This window comes from Copadichromis virginalis, linkage group LG19 (assembly GCF_057382275.1).
Source record: "Copadichromis virginalis isolate Kocher_CV1m ecotype Utaka linkage group LG19, C_Virginalis_male_GT1.1, whole genome shotgun sequence".
Classification (NCBI taxonomy): domain Eukaryota; kingdom Metazoa; phylum Chordata; class Actinopteri; order Cichliformes; family Cichlidae; genus Copadichromis; species Copadichromis virginalis.
In genome coordinates this window covers 28791688-28817236 of record NC_140636.1, presented here as the reverse complement: position 1 = coordinate 28817236, position 25549 = coordinate 28791688, and the positions used below count along the sequence as shown (strand labels likewise).

General features: G+C 38.9%; 2 protein-coding genes across 4 annotated transcripts; one reads left to right on the top strand and one right to left on the bottom strand.

The window, feature by feature from the left end:
- Positions 1-363: 363 nt before the first annotated feature.
- On the bottom strand, positions 364-17429 carry kcnk10b (potassium channel, subfamily K, member 10b). 2 transcript variants are annotated; one of them, XM_085441671.1, is made up of 7 exons: positions 17372-17429; positions 13344-13759; positions 6260-6377; positions 4431-4591; positions 3995-4187; positions 3757-3899; positions 364-2089 (listed from the first exon to the last, which is right to left on the bottom strand). In XM_085441671.1, coding segments are annotated over exons 1-7 (1680 nt in total). In that variant the 5' UTR covers positions 17373-17429; the 3' UTR covers positions 364-1441. The 2 variants fall into 2 exon arrangements, with proteins under 2 accessions (XP_085297797.1, XP_085297796.1); XM_085441670.1 differs by lacking the exon at positions 17372-17429 and adding an exon at positions 16771-17309.
- Positions 17430-19097: 1668 nt separating this feature from the next.
- Positions 19098-25266, top strand: spata7 (spermatogenesis associated 7). Of its 2 annotated transcripts, none has more exons than XM_085441993.1 (12): positions 19098-19254; positions 20057-20119; positions 20208-20297; positions 21452-21499; positions 22155-22252; positions 22406-22860; positions 22973-23018; positions 23443-23561; positions 23652-23702; positions 23805-23882; positions 24063-24120; positions 24219-25266. In XM_085441993.1, exons 1-12 carry the CDS (start codon positions 19239-19241, stop codon positions 24822-24824), a joined length of 1728 nt encoding a protein of 575 aa, XP_085298119.1. In that variant the 5' UTR covers positions 19098-19238; the 3' UTR covers positions 24825-25266. The 2 variants fall into 2 exon arrangements, with proteins under 2 accessions (XP_085298119.1, XP_085298118.1); XM_085441992.1 differs by having other exon boundaries at positions 23799-23882.
- Positions 25267-25549: the final 283 nt, after the last annotated feature.

The window sequence follows — 25549 nt, the reverse complement described above, 5'->3', positions numbered from 1 at the left end:
ACTACATTTAATGTGACAAAAATAAACTGTACACAACAAACAGCCGCTCAGTGTGTCACAGGTTAGGGTCATGGAAAGGTTAATGCTATCATATCAGACAAGCAGGCTACTGGAACAGTGTGTGTGTGTGTGTGTGTGTGTGTGTGTGTGTGTGTGTGTGTGATGTTCACCTTAAGGAATGCATGCAAAGTACAACAGTGGTACATTTAATACTGTAAAATTTAAAGCTGTTTTTGAGTGTCAGTAAATGTTTGCAAAATACAAATCAAGTGAAAATGGACTAAAATTTTAAGAAATGCCCCCGTCCACACATAGCAGTGTCAAGATGCTTTGTGAGTTGTGTTGTTAAAAAAGCAATACAAAAAAGAAACACGTTCAGTATATTTTACAGTTCAATGAAAAATACAACTTGGGTGATTTAAAAAAAGAAGTAAACATAGATGTAAACATGCTTGGCAAATACAAATTAACAGCATCACATTCATCAATTAAAATCCATCCAAACACTCTCAACGTGTTTGTGATCATTTGAATGTCATTAAAAAAATGCAATTGTGTTTTACATTACCGACAGTCTGTGTTTGTGTATGTTTGTCTGTGTTGATTCACAATTCAGAAAATGGTAACAATCATTACAGAGACACATTGTTTGTCTGTTGAGAGAAGAGTAGTAATGAAAGAAGTGTATTTTGCTCATTATGATAGCTGCAAATTCAAGCTTTCCAGTTAGTTTATGCCAGCAATGAATGGTTATGGTTGGTACCATGCACTTCAGATTGTTTTTTTTAAGCTGTTAACATATTGTAGTTTTTCGCATCAGGCTACATTTTCAAAGCCAAACATAATGTAGCAATCGTTCTACATGTCATCTAGGTAAATACGGCCTGTTGATCCAGCAAAAACACAACCTACTTTCCTCTGTTCGATAAATATTAAAGTCACTTTGTAGCATGCTGCTGGGCTAAAAATAGACCCCTAGAGTATGAGATGACAACCCATAGATCAATAATAGTACTGAATGAATGGCATGAATCTAGCTCTCAAGCGGTCCTGCCCACATTGTTAAAAAAATAAGATTCAGCATGAACAGATGGAAGAAGAGCCTTGAGGGCTAAAAAAAAATCAACAGAGCGGTTCAATACTGCTCCTGTAGAAATCAAAGTTCTTAAGTAGCCTATTTAACAGCAACATCTCAATGAGGTATTTCTACTACACCCTCTTCTGCACCGTTAGTTTTATTCATTTTTGGCAACACATTTTCTTCCCATAGCTATGGCATGATGACTGACTTCTTGGGAGCAGTTCCAATCTAAGCATAGGAAACAGAAAGGCACATTTCTTGACATCTCAAAGGACTGTGCACTCTCCCAGTCTGAGTATCTTTCACTCTTCCTGTCTCAACACTCCTTGTATGTGGATGAAGTGTTTGTGCATTCAATACTTAATTATTCTCACTGTCTTTGGCCAGTGCCGGTGTGAACCCATTCAACTTTGAGCGCTCCATTGTGTACTGCGAGAGGTTTGTCAGACTGGTGTTTCCCTCTTTTCTTTCTTTGTTTTCCTCATCTGGCTCACCATCTTCTTCTTCCTCCGTTCCCTCCTCCCCGAGCATGGCGCTGCCATTGTTTATGCTTAAACTTGCCCGCCGAACATCTTCAGGTATGTTCCTCCGCAGTTCACGGTTCTTGTTGCGCCTGGCCAGCTTACTGAGGGATCCGAATCGTAGGTTGAAGAGATTTTCCTCTGAAGATGATGCGGTCTCTTGCGTTTGCTCGTTTCCCTGATGATCGTACGGCTCGCATGCCCCCTTCAACCTCAGGTTGTTCAGTTTGCTGTCGATGCTCTCTTGGGAGGACGTCTTGAAGCGGCTAGCATCCAGACTGGCGAACAAAGCCCGTTTCTCTGGTGACAGCATGTCAAGGGAGTGAGCTCGCTGCTCTAGGCCAAGCTGACGGCGCTCCATGCTACGGATGGTGGCTGCCCGCTGGAGCTTGTCGTGGATCTCAACACTCAGACGTCGTCGAGTTTCACGAAACTCTGCTCGGACATTTGCCTTCCATTCAGCAGCATGTGCTTTAAACTCCCCAACCTATGAAATATGAACATGGAAACAAAGCAACAGTTAAAGGATAATATACAGATTAGCAACAGTATCCCATATATACCATTCAATATAGCACCATATAACATCTACTACTGACACAAAGAAAACGTAATTTCATAATTACGAAAGTGGTCAAAAGTAGCTTTTTACAGGCAAAGTCTCCCTGCCACTTTCAACTGTATTTGCTATTCTAAAGAGGCCCTATTATGCTTTTCTTTATCATATATATATATATATATATATATATACCACTACACTGTTGGATACTTATATTTAATGTGGCAAAAGTTCCAGTGAAACATTGATTCTCAAAGTTTTGAAGAGTGTTTCATTCATTTCAGAGAGCCAGCATACTGTTGAGAGAAAAAAACGAACTCATCAAAATAATTCTAAAGCCAATAATTTGTTAATTGAACATTAAGCTGTCAGGGAGCTTCACTGCTGGGCGTGAACTCTTCCAATATATCACAAAAGGTCCTTTCATTACTAACTTGGCACAAGCCTGTTTTCAGTTTAACACAAAAGTTTAGTAATGTAATAAATGTACGCTCGAGCAAAAGTGTTTAACCCTCATCAGGTCTGTGATTTAGTAGTCATTAATTACTAAGTTTGTGTGTTGCTTTTACTTAATATCTGAAACCTGTTTTGTTCATTCTAACTGTTGTGCTAAATTATAGCTTTGTAGCCATTAGTAAGGTTGGATCTTACATTTACCAATATCAGCCTTGGAAATATTAAAGAAAAGCTACTGTCTAAAAGACTGCACTCATGAATGTTAGACTCAATTGACCTATGCCCCATTTTCATTGCCCTTGCTTTAAATGCTTCATTTCCAATTATTCTTCTTACTCTTACGCCCAGCTGGCATCAGGTTAATATTGATTTTCTTAAATGTTCATGAAAAGACGAGATGCTTTTAAAGAGAAGGGTCACTAGGGAAACATGCATATCCACTTGTTGGTTGCTGATTGGTTGCTGGAAGTTGCTGGAAGTTGATAGAGTGAAAACATTTGCAAACACCCAAACAATGCTGCATGGCAAACCTCTTTGTGATTGCTTTGGTGACAAGTAGTTTGCTGAGTCATTTGCAAATACTTGTAAACTACTTGCCAAGCAGTGGTGAAACTGAAAAGTGGAACATATTGAAAAGAGAAAGCATCTGCCTTCAAAATAAAAGTTGTCTTTCTGAAAAGTAAATGGCGAGGGTTTGCAAAATTACAGATGTTGGTGGAAATCTGCATTCAACCAAAGACATCACAAGGAGGTTTTTGGTGCAGCACCCTCTTTGTAACAGATTTTAATTAGTGGCACACAGCAACCTCCAGCAAGCATTACCAACCGCTTGGGGAAATACATATTTTTCCATCGTGAAACACTGCTATGCCAGGGGGATGCCACCTGGTCTCTAAGCTTGTGCGACTGAGGTCTTTAAGAGATGGAAGCACAAGACAATACAAGGAAAATAAGAATGCTTTTAATTCTGAATACTGCAGCACCGTAGTGAGATCCTAAATATAAAAAAAATTGAGACACAAACCACAGATCATTTTTAACTCACTATAGATATTTTAATAATTATAACATATAAGATGCTGCCTCTGAACCTTCAGATCCAGAGTAGAGTTGTAAAATAATACATATACAAGACTTACCTCCTCTTTGGTCTTTTTAGACAGTACTCGGAGCCAGTCTCCGATCATGCTGAGGACGGCTGCAAAGTACGCTAAACCTATGAGGATCCAGAACCACACCAGAGGCTTGTACCACTTCATGTAATCGATCTTGCGATTTCCACCTGAAGAGGAAGGAAAATGTCGTTATGGTCAGAAATTAAGCCCAAAACTTCAACAGAACAGCTTATTGTGCCCGAATTTTGGAGCGTAGCTCTACCTGCCACGTAGTCTCCTATTCCCACTGTAGTGAGCGTGATCACGACAAAGTAGATGGCATCCAGTGTGGTCCAGCCTTCAATGTGTTTGAAGATGACAGCAGGGATGGTGACAAAGACAATGCAGCCAGCCAGGATGAACAGGATAACAGATGTGACCCTTATCTTCGTCTGGCTAATCTGCTTGTGTTTTTGCTGAAAAGAACAGGAGGTGCATTTAGAACCAATATAAGCAACTAAAAAGATGATGTAAGAGTGACAGTGTGAGCCACAAAAAGCAATGAAACATGGCTCACAAACAAAAAAGAAGACACCATTACATATGCCATTAGGGTAAGAATAAAAATGCAGCTAAATGTTAGAATGATATCTGCATATTTGACTTTTTTACACAGCCAGTAAAGAAGAAAACATCACAATGTGTTACTTGTATCTCACCCTGAATATCTTTTCAACTTTTAAGACACTTTTTACAAAGATGGTCCCCAGCTGGTCTCCGATCCCCGCCAACAAGAAGCCAAAGAGAGGGATGCCAAATATGGCATAAAGGATGCAAAAGATTTTCCCGCCTTCCGTGCTCGGAGCTATGTTTCCGTAACCTGTTGAACAATTGAAAGCAGAATGAGGAGGAGGGGAGAAGAAATGAAGAAACAGGACAGGAAGGTCAAAAAACAAAGCAGGGCTGAGAAGAGTGAGTGGTAAGATGAGAAGCAGAAGACAATCAAGACCTCCTTATGCAACATAATCAATTGAAGCTCTTATGTAATACCTTTCAGTTCCAGGAGCAGGGCTTGAGGTAAGTAATGCAATAATTAGATTCCCCTTAAAGAAAATTGAATTAATAATGACATACTATGATACAGGGAGGTAAAAGGAAGGAGCTTGAGGAGCGTCAGGCAGGAGACACAAATCACTATCTCCTGTTTTAACCTGCTGAAAAGCAGAATATTAGCATAATACCTGTTCTTTGTGTAGAATATACTACCTTTATTGAGAGAAGTAATATGTTTACACATGTTGGACAACATACAGTACAGTGCAAAAGTCTTAAGCCACCTCTCATTGCTTTTTACTTCTAATTGTGGATATTGGATCAGAAAATATTGGTATATTAGTGAAAAAAAGTATATTAGTAAAAGAAAATGGAGTCAATGGCTTCAGCATCAGAAAAAGAAAGCATGCAAGGATCTATTTCAAATTTCAGTCTCTTTAAGAGAAACACATTAACAGTATATATATTGCTCATATAATTTTAAAATGAGTGTCTTCAATTTTTCAAGCCACTGGACATAATAGATCAAAGGAAAAATATGATGTCCTTAAGGAGGCTTCAATCTTATCCTGTTTATCTGTAGAGTTAAAGCCTCCCTGTTTTTGTTTCTGTGGAATGTCTAATTAATATTGATCGTATCCTGCTATCTTTGAAGGTCTTCTCAAATATTTTCTTTTTCTCTTAATTAAAAATACATATAATTTGCTTTTTTTTATTATTAATGGAGGGGGTCCTATGGGGTGATATTTGTGTTGATCTTCTATTTGTGCACTAGATTAAATGAAGCAAGCTACCAGGTTAATTAAATTTCTAGACTACACCATTAAGGAGGTCAGGGACATGTTGTTTTTCCAGTCACCTAAAGGATGGTACCCACAGCTGATAGAGGGAATACAAACAGTAGTGCCTCAGCTTTGATTTTGTGATTATATATCAAAATGTTCCATCTGATCAAAGCCAGGTACCCAAAGTCTTTTTACTTTCATTTTAAAAAGAATTTCAGTGAGTCACAATTTACTGTTTCTCTTTAAAAAGCAACAAAGGGCAAAATGAGACAATTAAAAAAAACTCAACAGTGTCTTCATCATACACTGAATAATGAGTCAGGTCTCACATACATCTTCAACAAAATTACATCAGACTGAATTCTCGTGAAGGGGACTCCCTCTCTCTCATATATACTTAAGAATGGCAAGGCTTAACATTGATGCCATTTAGTAGTCCTCACTACTACAAACTTTTTTTCCTTCTCGTACATCCTCTTACATCTGTTCACGCTGTATAAATGAAGACTGTGCTTTTGAGAGTACCTCGTGCATGTATTTTTTATGAGATTTGAGGTTCGCCTCAGTCTACATTATTCTTAGATTGTTAAAATTGAGTTCAAAAGGAATTTTGATGGTTCACACGTACAATGAAAATTGCATGGACTGTCAGCAATACCAGGTTCATCGTGTTTTAGAGTAATAAAGAGAGCATTATCTAATAGTTTTACCGATAGTTGTAATGACAGTTCCAGCGAAGAAGAAGGCACTGCCCAGGTCCCAGTGACTGGAATTGTACAATGTGTCTCCAGTAGGCCTCACTCCTCCACTCACAGAATCTATAGCATGCTGGAAAGTAGAGAAATATAGAAATTATATGGATTAAAAGTATTTAAAATTGCTTAAAACTGAAATGTGTACTTTGACATAATTAGTGAAAGTCATGCCAAAATGCTTAATAGCAGCTGGCTCCTGTTTTGCCGCTGAGCTTTTACAAACTAATCAAAGCTATGACTGTATGCCAGCTCAGCTGATGACAACACAACAAACATGTGTCTGCTTTGATTTCACTATACACAGCCCCAATGGTGTGAACAGAGTGAGTAACAACGTCCTACTATTGTTTCTGTTACATGCGCCTCTATGTATTGCAATTGATTGCGTAACACTCGTGAGGAAACTGAGATTAGATCCAGTGCAACGATCTCCAACATCAGCCCAGAAGGTCACCACCTGAATACAAAGAAAAAAGGCTCTGAACAATAGAGGAAGGGAATGCAAGTTAAATGAGGTCTGAATCATTCTTATATCCGTGGAACGAGCAGGGGCGCTACCAAGGGGGGTCCTTGGTAGCGGAATAAATAATTTATTTATTACTGCATATGTGATTTTTGTCATTCATATTGTGTCACTTTGTAGGTCCCTCACAATTTATAGTCATCACCCCATCACCTTCGGCACTCCTGCACTGTTTTGCTTTTGGTGTGCCACCACAATATTTTTGGTGGTGCCCACATGGCCACCCCCATGAAGAAATTCTGGAGACGTCCCTGGCCTTGAGGCTGTGGATTGAGTTACACTTAATTAAATCAGCTGATAACTGTTGTAGTTCAGTCCAGACTCGTATTGTGTTGAGCTACCGTTTTCTGACTGTTGTGAACTGTAATTGGAAACTCAATAACTAAGCATTGCAATAAACATGTATAGTTGCTCTTTTTTTAATTTCCTCTTGATCATCTTTGGCTTGTGAGTTTAAAAAAAGACTTGTTTGTTTTTTTAAATGAGAGAAAGGCAGTGAAACTTAAGTAAAAGGTGGTGCAGCAGGCTCTTCTGAGCCTTTCGAATTACTAATCGTGTGCACATCAAGTTGATCTGACCACAGGATGCGTTTAAACTGTTCAGTGTCTGGCTCTCTTCGAGGAGCTGTTTCTCCACACACCCAGTTTCCATGTTTTCACAGTTCACATGGACCAAATCCACACAGACTCTCACTTGCAGCCCAAACACTGCTGTTTCCCTGTTGTTCGTTCACGTCAGCCTTTTTTTCTGCGTTCCATCGACTAGTTTGTCTAGTACAGGGAAAACATTTACTGCTTCATTATTTTCATTGATTGCCTTCTGTGCTCCATTATGCTGCCATGAAAAGTTAATTGACTATCATTTGGTCTTTCTACATTTTCTGTTTATGGGCATGCTGTGTTCTCTACACAAGCATTTATAGTTCTTTATCTTTAGGCTCAAAACTTCTGCTGACATGAAAGTCACACAGAGCAGCCCCCATTTTATACAGTGAGATGTGAGATAACCTTTCAGAGAGTGCAGAGCGGTATAATAAAATATGTATGAACTGCCGTGATACGCATTTTACAGCAGAGAGTCTGGGACCACTAAACACATAGCTGCACATGCCTATTCAGAATCTTACATGTGATTACCTCGGCTCCATCAGTGCCCTCTCTCCCTAATGAGACAGATTTTTTGTATCTATAATTAGGCAGTTTCAATTACGTTACTTCATAGGTTTTAGCAGACACAGCTGCTTTATGGGGGCAATATCAAAGTGGTAATTATATAATAAACCCCAAATAACCTAATTCTGGAGTCAAGGGAGAGCTATATATAGCCGCACAATGTATCTGAATACTGTATGAGGAGATCTATTTTTGGCACTTGTCTGTTTCTCAGCCATGTTCATGCTTCATGAGAGAAAAATCCTCCTTTTGCACATGCATTTTGGAGCCATGAGGATGGTGACTTGTGTTGTGTTGCAGTACATTAATTAGCAAGACAAATGGTGTTTTCGTTTCACGCCTCGTGCTCCTTTCTATTTTGATTTCACCAAAGAATCACTGCAGAGTGCTCACGAGTCCTCGTGGCTAATGTGTTTTCTGTTTCTTCAGTGCAGGATCATTACAGAGCAAACACACTCACTGCAGATTTTTATCCTCTCGGTGTGCCTTTCTACCCCACAGCGGGGGACAGCGGTGATCCTGCCAGCACGGTGCCTTGCTCTATCCTTCACCCAACCTCATTGTGATACATTGCCAAGCACTGTCCTCTGCAGCACTTTCAACATTACTAATATCTAAAGCTTTAACCTAACCCCCTTGAAGACTTAATGCTTGTTGCAATGAAGGACACTGAGGTCCATCATATACAATCAGGGTAAAAAGAAAGTGCACGGTCTCTTTCTAAGGTTACGTATCACGGTATAATAATAATATAAAATCATCTGGTCCTTACCAGGTCCTAAAATTATTTTAGTTCCAGCTCAGATGAACAGCATCACATGATATATTATACCATATTTTTTAACAACTAAGCCAAAATACAGAAACAGTGGATTTAAACTAATTACATATAGTGATCCAGTAGGTTACAGAACCTTTAGCACCAGTAGCTTGAGTAATCCTTTTCAGTAATCATCATCAGTCTCTCACATCATTGTGGAGGAATTTTGGGATACATATAACTACAACATTACTTCAGTTCATTGAGGTTTGCAGGTGTCCCTTTATGCACAGCTCTCTTAAGGTCCCAGGACAGCACTTCAGTCCATTGCAGCACATTGACTCTTTCCCTTTTTAGCCGTTCTGTTGTAGTTTTGTTGCTGTGCTTGTAATCAAATCTTGTTGCGTGACCCAGTTTTGTCTAGAATTGATATATGCAGGTTTGACTCACTGACTATAAGGTGCCCAGATCCTGTGGCTGCAAAACAAGTCCAAGTCATTACGCCTCCACTATCATGCTTAACAGTTGGCATGAGGTGTCCTGATATGCTGAGTTTCGTTTTTGCCAAATGGGGCATTGTGCATGTCTGTTCAAAGCACATTGTTCCAAAATCGCGTTGTTGTTTGTTCAGATGCAACTTTGCATACGTAAGCCAGTTTTAACATTTCACCTGTTAACTTCGGGCCTGTTGACTCATTGTCTAAACTTGTGAATTTGCTGTGATTTCCACTCCTCGGAAACTTTGGAGCTATCTTGAAAGCTTTCCACGTATGAATAATCTTTCTCACTGTAGAATGATCGATCTCAGATTGTTTGGAAATGCCCTTGATGAGCAGTAACAATTGGTTCTCTAAGATCATTGCTGATGTCTTTAATCCTGAATGCGCACACATCAGAATGCTCCACATAAGCAAACTACCAAAACCTTTGCTTTTATAGATGTGCTCACACTTTTTCCTGATTAATTAATTTAAATGCACTTTTTTAGATTATGAATAATAGCATTGTGCAAAATATCATGTGATTTTCATTATGTCTTCACAGAATGGTTGTATATGGCTGGTTTTTATGATTGACTTTTCATGTGGAACAGGTGATCAGATTCAAATGAAAATAGCAATATAATAGTGAGGGAAAAAAAAAGTTTATTATTCATGCTTAAAAGCCCAGTGTTAAGCTGTGGGGGTATTTTCAAGGAAAACCTGAAATGGAAATGAGTAGAAATGAATCTTTTTTGCCTTTCTTTTTCAGTGCAGCCATCTAAAGAGCTTAGCCTTCACTAGTTAGTGGAGCATTTTGATTTCGCATTTGATCAAGTATGTAGAATTTGCTTGACGTTTTCCGGAAAAGCACAATTTGTGCTACATAAGATTATGACGGAAATGGCAGCACAACCTGACGTAGATTCTACTGCAGGTAGCTCAGTGAATACAAAAGTTTATTTTAAATAAGTGACTCATCAATAAATGAGACCTGACTGGTGTCAGTAACAGCACGGCTTCACATCGTGCCATAGTGTGAGTCATCAAAACAGCAACAGGAAAGCCAATTAGGTCTGCTGTCTTCGTGGGCGCACAGTGGGTGCGTGGACGACACAAATATTGAAGACACGAGGAGGTCAACAGACGTGCATGGGCACACACTCACACACATTAAATCAACACACGCTGTGCCCTAACAAGAGCTTGCGATGTGATATACTGTCTGCTTCCATCTCAGGCATGCACATGCTTCCCAAGGTTGCCATTTTTCTGTCAACTCCTCCACCAAACAGTTTGACAACAGTGAGTCACCGCTGCTGTGTCCCCGCATAAAGGCTTCGGCTGAGTGACAGGCTTGACATAGCACACACAGGCCGATAATGGAAACTGTTAGAGGACTGGGCATACTTTTTGATGGAGTACTTGTGAAGCAGCATGTCCTCCAGGCTTTTGCTTGAGACACCAGGGGAAAAAAGTGTTATTTGTTCATATGAACTTCACACATGGCTTACACTTAGTATTGGAATCCCATAACAACTCAGCAGATCAACATTATATCTACTGATTTACAGAAATTTACATATTATGTTTTGATTATGTTAGTACATCACTTATGAAGCTACGATAGAAAGGAGAGGAGTAGCAGTAAAAAGCTCATCATTATACACATAAGTGCACAAACCGAGCATGACTAATTTGCCACTATTCTTAATTAACTATATCAGATCAGTGACTTGACATGCCATTAAACATTTTCTCATCTATCTGAATTAGATGATTTGTCTAGAAGAATCTCATGTCTATGATTCCAGCACTTTTACTTTGAGCAGCAGGAGGTGTGTGTGCCTGCTGGTCTGTGTAATGAATAATTGATTCCCTCCGGACCCCAGGCACTCCATGCTAAAGGTTCTAATTTCCACACACTCCTCCATAAGACATACTGTTATTGATTTTTGAAAGCTCTTGATAGGGCTTTTGTGGCTCAAAGGTTGAGCACTGCTAGAGAAATAAAAGAAGAAGCTAGAAGCAGAAGAAGAAAAGAACAGAGGTGGGTGTGGAGAAGGAGAGAGGCAGTCCGATATTCACTAGAGTAGTGTTGAAGATATTAACGTCAAATGGAGCCATCCTAGTGGAAAGTGGAACACACCATTAGCATTGCCATTTGGTTGTTTCCAAGTCTTTACTATTTTCAAGCTACATTCGAAAAACAGGAAAGGACAAGATTTCTAAAAGGCTGTTTTTTTTTCTCTCCATTGCCAAAAAAAAACTATTTTCAGTCTCTTTTGATTCCTGTTAATTGTGTGCTTGTGTTTGTATTTCAGCTCTTGTGTTACTCAGTTCTTTTGATTGTCCAGAATGTTTCTTTCTTTTATTTCTAGATGTTTTCTGCAAACTGATTGCTTTTTCCCATCACTCCCTCACAAATCAAACTTCCCACTCACCCACTCATACATCTCAAATCATTTTCCACTCCCCTTTGCAGTTGTAAGTGTCAGCTGGGTGTAGTGACCTTAAATCTTGATCCATAATTTTGGATGTGGTGCTAGAGAGCAATGTGAACTGCTGCCATAGTGTGTTATAAAGCGGCTGACACCATAAAAATGCATTGTAAAATGCGCCGTTAAGTTTCAATGAGATGGGAATGGTTCTGTTTTGTGGGTCTGCTTGATAGTGCGCACAATTATAAAAAAGTTTCACAAGCTGGCTTGGTAAAATGTGGAACACTCTAAAGACAGCGTCAGACCATATGCCGCAGGTTTAAGAGTTATCAGGCGAGTTTTTTGGGCGAACAGCTGTGCCCAGTAAAACACCGGCACCCTGCTTCTATGCAGCAGATGCTGTATTGAGGGGGAAAGCAGATAGTGACGGGATTTTGGGGAGACTGTTTAGAATATTGAGTTTCTGAAATCTCTCTTGGGTCTTTAAAGATTTTAACAATTTTTGTATGTCATAATAGAGCAACATCACACAGTATTAAAAAGAAAACATTGAAAAAAAACTTGGTTCCTGACATTTCTCACAGTAAATATAACAGCGCTGTCACAGCCATGAGCTTGTTTCCTTATTTAAAACATGTGGGCGTTGTTAAAGCTGCACTCTGGAATTTCATATCGCACTAACACATCTATTATTGAAGGTTTTTTAGCTATGCAAATACAAGTTAGTTATTTGTCAAATAAAATGGGAGAAAATTGGCCTTATTGCTATCATTACTCTGTCTTTACACAGCAAGAAAACTAGAGAGAGCTGCAATTAAATAAAAAAAAATGTTTGTTGTGAATATAGCATAAAGGTCATTGTGAAGACATTTTTTGCCCTCTTCTCAATGATCATGCTGTCTTTTGTTATGTAATATCAGGCTGCATGTACTGGTGTATGTGTTCTAAAAGATCCGTGTTTATTAGAAAACTAAATGCATTTAGGTTTCTACGGGAGGGTTGATTGTTATCAGTTATCAGCTGTTACTCAGGAAACCGTCATTCAATGGGAAGGGCAGAACAAATGTCTTGGTCAGGCTGTAGCAAGCAGCAGCCATATAATTTGATTAAAAGTGCCTCAAAAAGCCCTGAGAGCACAAACAATTTTTAAATTGTATAAAATTCAGTGGCTCCAAATCCCTTACTTTAGTGCAAAAATGAAGGAGTTCACCCACTGTAGTTTTTATTAAGAGGTCAAAACTATTTTTGTGCCAAGCTGTAAATGTGTTCTTTAACGCTGTAAAGTTGGGCATTTTTCCATGGGAGTCTGTGAGGATTGACTTTTGGAGCCAAGTTTAAGAGGCCATTAGAGTAACTGCAGTTTTTGGCACTTCCACATTCCCTTTATTTAACAGAAAGGAGCACTGTGCAGTCTTATCGTAGCTACGTCTTAATCACAAAATAGGCCCACTGTAAAGGATACCATGCTTTGCCATCCTTTTAAACTCTGCTCCGATCCAGGGGACCCTGCCTCCTGCTCTACGACAACTGGGAATAGCGCCAGCTCCCCATCCTTTTACCTCTACCTAATTGCTCGGTACTATAATAAAGTGCACAGAGGCTGCCAAAATGCCTGGAAGAAGGAAACAAACACCAGACAATCATGTCCACTTTCAAGCGCTTACCTTGATGATGGCATCCAGCTCATTGGGAGTAACACATGGGTGCCTTTCGAGGAAAGAGGCCTTCTCCAGGGTGATGCTAGTTTTCAGGTTGCTCTCAAATGGCTGCTCCAGAGCCTTGAAGGCAAGACCTCCACAAACCAGGTAGAGAACAACCACAATGAACACCGCCAGCACCGTCTTCCACTTCATCACTGAGTGGAGCCCTGTTGTCGAGCCATCAGAGTTGGTGTCCATGCTAGCCACAACACTGGCAGAGCGAGATGAGATGGACAAACGTGGCAGTGGACAGTGACCACTGGCTTTCGGGTCGCAGCCCATTGGGTTTTGCATGGTGGCAACACTTGCCTGGACCAGGGTTGACTTCACCATGCCAGGCTGGACCTTTTTGGGAGGGACCAAGTTGGTCTGGACTGCCACTAGCAAAGAAAGTAGGAGGGAAGAAAGGGCTGTTGTAACACTTTTTTTTTTTTTTTTTTTTAATATAGATTACAAAGATGGAAACACCAGTGGTTTACTGCACGTTTGTCTCTCTGATGGTCATTTATGATGTGTTATAATAATTGGCTAAAGGCTCTTTTTGTAAGAACCTTTTACCTAAATCAACAGGCATTTGGACATTTCATTTGTTGATTTATGCGCAGATTCTTTTTCTTTTCACCTTTTCTCTCACCTTCAGCCTTTCTTTTGGTTTATATTTCGAATTTTGTGTTGTGGAGACATTAACATAATTTCATTACAACTGTTTAAAACCTATGTGTCCTTTATGAAGCTTTGAAAACATTTTATACCTCCTACACTGGGCTAATAAAAGGCTTTTTGCAAAGTCAAACACTATTAGAAAAAAATCTAGTTATCCAGCCTACAGCTCCGCCAAACATAACAAGACTCCTTTGTCATCTCAGAAGCTTGTTATCCTGAGAATTTCTTCATATAAAATGTATTTCAGATTTCACTTGTGAAAAGGGGTCCACAATCACTTGGCCTCACATCTGCCTTACAGATCATAATTTGTACTCTCATTTTAACATCTGATTTCAACCCTGCTCTGTTACAACACATGGATGGATGGATGGATGGATGGATGGATGGACACAGATATATAAAAAGCACACCAATGAAAACCTTACAGTAACGTTGGCAGAGGTGAAGGTGAAAATTGAGTTACTCTCTTTGAATGGAAGCAGGATCCAATTTTTCTAATAGACTGTAAGTGAGGGATAAGTGCCACTTTCAGTTATTGTCTTCCAAAGAGGTTTCATAACAAATGCATGTGTACTGTAGCAGGTCAACCATCAAACATCACCTATGGAGATAGCCAAATTTCGACTTCCTTAATGTATATAAAGCACTGCATGAGCTTTTTCAGAGCTCTAGACTTCACCCCTGCCCTGACGCCCCCACAACTCCAAAAAGGGAAAGCATGGAGTGCCTCTGAGCCATGGGTGGAGCTTGTTGTCTGTGATGTAACCTTTGAAGGTAGGGATGAGAAATGTATTTGTTTTTTAAATGGGGTGATATTACTTTTGGGATATGCTAAGTACAATGCACACATGCTTAATCAAGTATTTATGACTTTAGAGGAGGGGACATGTATTTCTTTAATATTTCCTGGAGACTTATTCCATCTTGCCTAAACCTCAACTTAACACATAAGGGACTTGCTTTCTGTTCCCGTAGTGTGAGTGTTTAAACAGATTCAGGTCCCCACAGCATGATCATGCACTCGCGCGCACACACACACACACACATCGACCCATGAGTCAAAGAATGTCCAGGAAGTGGCTTGTTCCCTGATCTAAGAGCTATTCATCTTCCGAGTCAATTCTTATATAAAAGACTGAATCAATAACACCAATGTGATGTCAGCTTAAGGTGGAGAAAAACACTTTCGGTTTATAGTATCTGTCTTTAAAGGTGCTGACTGCAATAGAGCACAAATCTATTAGAAAAAAAAAAAAGACTGGGTGGTGAATCAGCTGGAAGACTCAGTATAGTATGCTATATTTGGTGCAATGTTTTTTTAGAGATGAAGTGGAACAGTTACTGGTTAGTGAATTTCAAACTAGGCCAAGTCCATGACTAATCTAACTAAGATTTTCATTTTCTTTTTATCACAGTGTTTGACTGCGTGAAATTAAATAAATTAACTATGACTGAATGTCATATATTTAGTTTATTTGGTTCATTTCAAAGTCAACTTCATGCACTTCTGAGAAAAAGCAGAGAATATGAAACTATAATCTATATTTTACAGCTAGAGTTGAAACCAGAAGTGCAGTGAGCACTATAAGGTTTGCATTTCACCTTTCTGAGGCTATGATCCATTAATGCAAAATCCTTTTTGAACCATGCAACAGCTTCGAATTGATTTTTGCAAATTAAATAAGGCTTGAGTGGAAAGTGGTGTTTTTTCTTTTTTTTATCTGATCTCAACCTCTCAGCCCTCCCTTTGGATCCAAGTATGTCTGGCCAAAGCAGAGGAAATGTTCTCATGTAGTGATGCCCCTCATGTCGACCACAAAGATGGACATACAGAGCATGTGGATACAGATAAGGAGTTTGATGACAGTATCTATCATATTTACATCTGATGTACAGTTAAGTGTACAAAAAGAAGTCTAGTGGTATTAAACATAAAGGCTCAGGCAAGCTTTAGGCCCTGTGGCACTGGGCAGGTTGTAGGCGTTTAATTCGGCAGCTGAGCCTCAAATTTCAAACATTAAATCAAACCCAGTGCACCCCAAACACTTCCGGCAGTGACTGATTTCAAAATAAAACCTCTGTTAAGGGAGGCGCAAGCTTCCTCAACACGATACCCATGCATAGTGTATTAAAGCAGAATTCCTTTCCAGCAGTGACTGGAGACTTAGCACGACTCTTATATGCTTTTGAAAGGGCAAGGGGTACATGAGCCATGATATTATTTAAAACAACAACAACAACAACAACAACATTTCTCTTCAAATAAAAATCGCATGTCTGAAATTCTTATAAATTCTATTCCTAAGTATAATGATGTCTTTTAGATGGCGACATTATTTTTAAGTAGACACATTTTACAGCCTAGTTCTCTTTTGAAATCTCTTCCGCTCTCATACTGGTTATTTCTGCCAGCCTGTCACTACCAGAGCTCCGCATCCAGCAACGTTGCTTTATACGTCTGAGCGGACAGATAGTGCAAACTAGAAAAGCCGCGTTGTCGTATATGAATGGTAATTTTGCATCACAAAAGCAAATAAAGGGACCGCTCAATTAAATGAAAAGAAGCAAAAATATGAATTTCTGTATACTGAATCTGTGAATAATGCAGCCTGATGAGATTGTGTATCAAGTATTTCCATTCAGATGTTTAGGCTACTGACATTAAGAGTACTATTTAATTGCATATCTGAAGTTATTCCACAGTAAAACAGCAATATTCACCAACCTTGTTCTGGATCCCAGTTAACTTGTTTTCTCGGGTTTTCTATTGGAAATTTCATCTCTAGGTTTGGCTCAGTGAAAACGCAGGTAAATTCAGTCAGCGTGATCGCAGAAATACAGGAAAAAATGGACAAATCACAAGAAATTCATGTTGGACACATCATCTTTTCATCGAAGTGGGAGTGGATTGCACAAAGGAATAAAGGCATCGCAAAACCGCATTGTCTGTCTTCCTTTCTTGCACCCCCTCCTTTTTTTTCCTTCTCCACCTCGCCTGGACGCGTGGTGTTCGCCTGACAGACTGACAGAGATACGTGTGGCACCTTGCACTGAGCAGTGGCTCCACTCCGCGGTCCAAACCACTTCCAAACTCACACTAGAGCACGCACGCAAATGGTCCGGTCCAGAAACACAGCCGGAGTGTGGCCCAACCTAGCAACTTTACGCACGCGTTACACCGGCAGCGAGAACAACGAGGGAGGATGCTGTCCCCTCCCTTTAATTCAAATAAGCGCTCTCCTCCACCTGCCTTCATTGTTAATGTGCATCGAGCTTTGCATCAGAGGCATTTTCTCTCATTGTGGAATCCGATTTTCAATACTCACTCTTATATTTTCCCCCAAAACCAGATGATCCTATTATCGTTACCGTAACCAGCGTCTGACCACATGGCGCAAAGATGATCACCAAATCAGAGGCAGACTTAACCCATTACATCATTCACGCATGTGAGGAAAACTGTATTATTTATGAGCTTCAGTGGTACAGGGAGGTCACCTCTTCCGGCAGCCCCCCCCAAATCATATACTATAGATCTGATGATTTGGCGGGATGACAGTTTAGACAGGGGGGAAATGAACTGTCTCGTTATCTATTTGTTATGTAAAAGCGCCCTGCAACACACGCATGTACAAGATCAGAAATGAATCACTTAATAAAAGAAGATGCGGTCTTATGGGAAAATCAAAATAGATCATCGTTTGGATACACTGCAAATAAACAAATATACATTATTGTAAACTGACGTCTTTACGATCCTAAATGATCAAAGTCAGCTCTTTGAGCATCAAAAATATTGATCACTTTACAATAAAGTTATTGTCCAATGTAGTCATTGACCAGTTCTCCTTTGAACTTATGCCCAATTCAAGTGCCAGTAAAATGTGTTGCCTGTCACACTATATTCTTTTGTTGGTAAATGACGCAAGGGGTTAAAAGTTAAATCAAACAATGCAAGGAAAATAAGAGAATTAACAATATGATGCTGACAGAATGTTCTCGTGGCCAACACGTACTCAGATGAATCATAACTTATATTTGTGGTACTGTAGTTTCCCACATTTTACTGTAAAACTAGGTCACTGAGGATTTGGCTTTTTATGATAACAGCACACCATGGTCAGAGTTTGTTGCAGTAATGAAGAAGAACGGCTACCATTAATGATATGCTTATTGATGATTTTGGTGCAACTGGAAAGGATCTAGTGACCCACATGGTGAATAAATTATAATGTTTGCTCTTGAACCAGCCACATAAACAACCAGAAAGCTGTTTTAGTCCATTGGAGGCAGTATTCTGTCTGCAAAGCCACAAAACACATTAACCTCACCCACCAAAGTAGAAAAAAAAGTTATATAAACAGATAATGCATTTTGAAATAAAAAGAAAGAAAACCTATGGCTGAAATCTGTCTAGTTCCTGCTCCTGCTCTTCTTACTGTCACACTGTTAAGACTACTACTTAAATGTTATTTTAATACCTAAGCCTTTTCAGCCAGACATTTAACAAAATGTTATTTATTAGAGAGAAATACTTCAAACCGGGGGATCTGTGGAGAGATGGGGGATTTATTCTTGGAGACCAAACATGGGCTTTCAAGGATGATTTCTCACTTGATGACCTTTGAGAGGGTCAAGTGGTCCTGAATTTACGGCTGTATATGTTTTCCTGTTTTGTTTTGATTTTTACACTAGCCCCACTTGCTCCCCCTGTTAGTCTGCAACTCCACACCCAGAAATCCAAGTACTGAAACACAAATATTCACAGGAGATCTTTGTCAGGTTGTCTATTATTATGTTGTGCATGTCATATCTTTATCATATGTACTGTACTCTTCAGACTGTTGAGATAACTATTTGACATATTTCATTTAATCAAGTTTGGATTTAAGGGCGTTTTTCTTAGGTTGTCATTTCGATTCAATTTTCTCATTCATGTTGTGTGTGTGCGTGCTCCTGTTGTGCATCAACGTGATGACGACAGCAATCATAGCAACCAGCATGGCGACGGGGAAGCGTTTCTTCGCTCTTCATTTGCTAAACCTTTGATAGGTTATTACTTGTACGATATTTGATTGTATCACTACGTCAGCATGTTTACGGTTAAGTACAGTGAATTTTCTGGATGGATCCGAGCTCTGCCATCTCTCCCTCAGAATATTTCCGAGGTTGGGATATGCTGAGTGTAGTATTATGGACTCAAGAATAGGTATGCTAATGCTATTAGCATTGGTTAGCCATGTAGCTGGATAATGAGTCGGGAGACGTTAGCACATTTAGCTTTTTTGCTTAAGCAGCTAAGATAAGCTCATGTCCACCGTATTTACTGTTAATAATATGGCTTCAAGTCGGTCAGCACAGTGGTTACTAGTCCCTTGTCTGTACCGAAAACAGCTTGTAAAACGATGCTTCAGTAAAGCCAGCTTACGTTTAGTGACATTTTAACCTGTTAAATCTTTATTCGTTTCTTCTTGTTTCTGGTTTGAAGAGATCCACGATATCAGCTTAGTACTGCCCTCTATAAACTTAAACCAGTATGTACTCTTATTGTTTGCTGGAGCTTCGTCTTATTTATTTTCAGTGTTATTCAAACATTTACTTCAAATTATGTTACCACTTTTTGAGTATTTACTATTTTTATTTGTAAACAGTCAGTGTTATGAACATTAAAACCTATAGCACAGAATTTACCCCCGAAAGTCTTGGAACCCCTTAACAGTATATTGCCAGGTCCAAAAGAAAATACTCTGTACTGTAATGTGTTATTAGTTAAATGATCAAAAAAAATATATATACTAGGAAACGCATAGATTCCTGTTAACTAAATTAGCATTGCCTTACTGTGTGTCTTGCTGTGGTAAACTTGCTGTTTTAGTTATCTAAAAATTATTTAGTCTTGAGAAGCGCTGTGCACCACATACTTATAAAAGGAAATGATAAATGAAAAGTTTTTAATCATAAAAAACCTGTAACTGATAAAGTGTGAGTCATAACACTTTTTTACATTTTAGGAAGTGTGTCATCTGGACTGGGGTACAGCCCTGGTGTGAGAGGAAAGGCTTTGAAAAGTAGTCGTAAGTATTATTACATGCTCATGAGTACTGGTCATCTGTAAGAAGAGCTTAATTTAACAGTTTATCATATATTGTTTTGTGTTTTTAGCTTTCTGTCCACTCTCCTCTAGCAAGTTGACACAATCCATCATTAAAGACCACATGGTGTCTCATTACAAAAAGGTTTACTCAGCTAAAGGTGAGCTGCATGGCAGGTATATTTTACAGTTGTGGTCATGGTAATTTGGGGCTGTTAATGATTTATTTGAACTGTTCTTTTTTCAGGGTGCATTGATTTTACAGCATACATCTTTAATTACTTTTTTAAAAACCCATTAAAACCCATTGAGGATGGATTTGTTCTGGATTGTCTCAAAAAAGTCAAAAGTTTGCATACACTCAGATACATACACTAACTTAAATTTCTTAATAACTTGTGCTTAAGGTTCTTTTAATTTGACAAGGTCAAAGCCTATTAACATCTCATTGGCGATCATGATTGACAACTGGTAGTTTTTCTTTGGAGCATAAGAAGGTTGGTTTGACAGGACTCATTAGACTGATATTCAGAACAGGAAAGTCCAAAGAACCCACTGAAGATCTAAGAAGAACAATAGGAGTTTACTCTAGATTTACACAAGTTGGAGCCATTTCTAAACAACTGCAGATTCCAAGATCATCAGTTCAAACAGTTATAAGGAAGGTTTTATGGTTAGATCAGACAAAGATTAAGCTATTTGGCCACAATGACAAGACTTAGGTTTGGAAGATTAAAGGTGAGGCTTTCAAACTTAAGAACACTGTACCATTTGTCAAACATGATGGCTGTAGCATTGTGCTTTTGAGCTGATTTGCTGCCAGTGGTACTGGTATACTGCACAAAGAGGATGGAATAATAAAGAAGGAAGACTACCTCAAAATTCTTCAACTTCACCTCAAATCAACAACCTGATGATTGAAACTTGGACACAATTGGGTATTCAAATGGGAAAATGATCTAAAACACACATCAAAACTGATTTTGGAATGGATAAAGCAAAGCAAAGCCCCAGTCTCATATTAAATGTGTGAACTTTGTATAAAAACTGGTTCTGTACCAGGAAACCAACATGTGAATGACCTCAACTGATTCTGCCAGGAAGAGTCAAATATCCACCTAGAATTGTACCCAAAGCTTTTTTGTGTTTACCCAAAGGATCTGGTCCAGGTGCAACATGCTAAGGGATATTTAACCAAATACTGGTGTAGATTTATGTATATATTTGAGCCTGTCTGTATACTTCAGACCAAAACTAAGTATTGTGTTTAATTCTGTTGTGTAATAATACTAATAGTTTCTATCTTATCCACCAGCTGCCATTGATACCTCAGTACCCAAAAGCTTGCTGTGTAGTGTGAAGTGTAAGTATACATATATATGGTGGCCATACTCTGTTCTTATGACTCATACAGCAGGAGATGTTGGGACAAAATAAATTTAGATTGTGTCATAAGTTTAGCTAATAATTAGACAAATAATGCCATAATTAGCAGTGCGTATAATAAGTAAATAATAGGCAAATAAAGTAAAGTACATGCTTTGCTGCTGGTGATAGTTCTGCAGTGCAGAGAATTGTATCTGTTCAAATCAAATCAAATCACTTTTATTGTCACATCACATGTGCAGGTACATTGGTACAGCACATGTGAGTGAAATTCTTGTGTGCGAGCTTCACAAGCAACAGAGTTGTGCAAAATACAATAATGTAAACAAGCAAAATTCAAGAATGGCTACATCTGAAACTAATAAATATATGTACAATATATAATAGTATATGCATTTCTGGATGTGTATACTAAATATTTTTCTACGTGTGTGTGTGTGTGTGTGTGTGTGTGTGTGTGTGTACATATTTTACAAATTAAATAGAGTAAACAATAAATAAAATATATAAAAATATACAGAGTTGAGACATGTGCAAAACAGTGGCATTACTGTACAGTATGGAGTGCATAATGTTAAAGTTCCAGTAGTGAACTGTTGTGCTACTTCAGTTGTTTTAATACCTCTTTACAGACAATGACCAGATCAAGCGGGATAGGTTGAGGAAAAATGGCCGTCCTCAGTCAGCACCTGCACAGAGGAATAGCAGAACTTCATACTCTTCATCACAGGTAAGAAAATCTGGCGTTGTCATTAATCACTGCTTCATGTGATGCTAACAATTTTTTACTAGCAGATTTCAAGCAAACACAAAGCCAACTTTATTTGCTTGGAATCTTTTTCAGTCTACACAACAACAGATTCACCCCATGTGTGTTTTTTAGAGCAGATTATCTGTGCAGTATGATGACAGCACCTACCTTTGCTCGAGGAGCTCCTTGGTCTCCAGCCCTAGGTTCAACACCACCTTTAAAGTCAATGAGATGGTTTATCCATCGCTCAATGTCAGCTCTCATCACACTCGCCCAGCATCAGAATTGAAGCATCGGAGCCCGGAGGCAACTTTTCGAAGAAAGTCGTCAGCTTGTTCATTGGCAGCTTCTGGAGATCAGAGTTCCTACAAAACCTTCCAGGACCCTGTCCGGAAGACATACAGCGGAGACTTGCTACTGAAACATTCACAGCACTTTACACAAGACAAACCTTTCACTCCTAAGACCTTAAAATCAGATAAGAGCTCATACTTGTCAAAATATCGCTACTACAGAGCACCACAGAGAAAACCTACTCAGGACTGCAGCAACTCAACATCATTTCAACAGGAGATGTGTGATGGAAGGTAACGGCTGAATGTCTTGATGAGACTGCAGATCTAAAGACGTGTCTTGGGAGATTTTTTTTCAGCATGTGCCGCTTGTGTCTTCACGTGTCTTTTGGTTGTTTTCATACAGCGTAAAGAACAAGGACTGCATGCTGGATGTTGATGAGCCATCTCAGGTAATTTGGAGAATTTGATTTGATTAATAATGCATACATGCATACATGTGGGTGACTGTAGCTCAGGTGGTAGAGCAGGTCATCTACTGATCGGAAGGTTGGTGGTTCGATTCCCGGCTTCCCCTAGTCTGCATGCCAAATGTCCTTGGGCAAGATACTAACCCGAAATTGCTCTCCGATGCATTCATCGGAGTATGAATGTGTGTGAATGTCAGTTGTGCTTGTGTGAATGGGTGAATGCACAAGTTGTGTAAAGCGCTTTGAGTGCTCAGAAGAGTGGAAAAGCGCTATATAAGAACTAGTCCATTTACCATACATATCACAATTTATCAGTAATACTTTGATCACAAGAACGCTTTGACAGAATCGAATTACACTTCCCATTTTCCAGCCTTCTTTTCTTTTTTCTGTTTTTTTTCTACAGGGATTTATTACAGAGCATGAGTCGTTTGATGATGAGCTTAATGGCACATATTCATCATCAAGACAAAAGAGTCGAGCAGCCAAGGGCAGAGAGTGCGGTTTTTTCGACTCCTTGTCCAGGTGAGCTCATGCAGTAGAAAAGGACATTGCATTTTATTATTTATTTAATTACTTTGTTCAGTAAGATTCTTAAAGTGTTTCATCTTCTAGGGTCTCACCAGAAAATTGGAAATCTCCCAATATGATGAGAGTATCCACAGAGTAAGTTCACCGACCTTCTGATTAGTAGACATAGACAAATTTTAACAATCTAAAGTAATACATTATCTAATAAATGAATTATTGTGTTTTGTCGAGGAATAGAGAAGAAGAATTAATGTACCTTGAATTCATTTCTGCTGTGACAGAAGATATCTTGTCCAGGGGACACATTTCTGACAGGTTGAAACATTTTAATTCTTTTACATTTTCTGTGCCATAGTTGGATGACAGATGTACAGACGTTTGCACAGCTTCTTAATAAATTTGTATGTGACTGATAAAGGAGTTATTGATTAAATAGTAGCTATGAGTCTTATTTTGAGTAATTACTGACATGTAAGTGTCTGTGTCCTCTGCAAGGGTCCTAGACCGTGTGTTAAATCGGCACATCGACATGAATCGTCATCAACTAGATGAGGTCAGCATGTAATTTCATGCATAATACAAAACATTTTAGGCAAGTCATGTTCATGGCTTTTTAAGCTGTTCTTATAAGCCCGCTTTGCTTGTTTTTAGGGTAAAATGCGCCACCTGCTGGAAGTGTTGTGTAAAGACTTTGAAGAACCAACCAACATATCCAGCTCCACTGCAGAGCTTGAAAAAAAGAATTATCTGCTTGATAGCCTCCTACTGTGTCCGGAATCAGCGGGAAAACATGTAAAGACCAAAGAAGACAATGACTTGTTTCCTTATGTGTCCCCAATTAAACACTGTGATTTCCCAGTTTATACTGATCCCTTATTGGCTTCTACGCCCTTACACTCTCCTACAAGAACTCCTTCTCAAACTGAAATAACTGAAAAAGATAAGAAGGGTGACAGTGAGGGAAAGTTTATTGACTTTTCTTTGGTCAGTGAGCATGTCCCTGATAATACAACAGCCAGTGAAGAGGATTTCCATATAGTAGGCACAACTGTTACAACCAGCGTCCACAGTGAAACCCAGGAGAATTCTGCTATAGCCAGTGAACAAGAGCAAGCTGATGGACAGTCTAATGAGCTTGAGGATCTAGGGAAAAATTTGTCAGAGTTGTTGCATGTGTCCAGCAACACACACTGTGAAAGTGCTGCCAGTGAGCAGCGTTCAAATGCAGGGGATTCTGGCAGCGAAGATGAATTTTAAGTTTTTATTGTACTGTGGGATTTTATGTCCATCTACATTTTTACCGAGTGAAGTGTGTTCCAGAGAATGAAGTGATATTTCACATTTTTAAAAGGTGTCATATAAAAAGAAATAACACTGGTTATTTACGAGCCTCACTAAAGAGTGTTGTACTTCTGCTTTGTTTTCGATGAATTTTTAACAACAAAAGCACAATGAAAATGTCACAAAAATAAGTCTGAGCTTTAAAGTTCTCATTTAGGATGGGGATAAGCTTGATCACTGTAGTGGCTGAGCTGCAGTTTACCTCTGCAATTAGTTTCAGTATACTGCCCTGTCAGTTTTAAGTATGATGTAGCACAAGTTAACATTTTCAGATAAGGTGTGAAGTGTGTTCAACCTGAAAAGTCCACTGTTACCAGAAAGTGTCTTTACAACTGCAATAAAATTTGCTTTTCATTCACTGCTTGCTTCTGATTATTGAGACTATCATTGAGGTTCTTAACTTGGGAAATATTGCAACTGGGAAACTATAAAAAATAATCTATTATATGTATATAATAGATTTTATGTACACTTCACAGGTAATCTGCAATATTCTGCTGTTCAGTTATACATGTACATCCTCATACACATTCATTTTAATAACTCATTTTCAATGCTAATGTGCAACATCCTCAAGTAAATTCTTATTTTTTAAATCTTTTAAATACGTACCAATGTTTACGGTGCTTAATAAATGTACA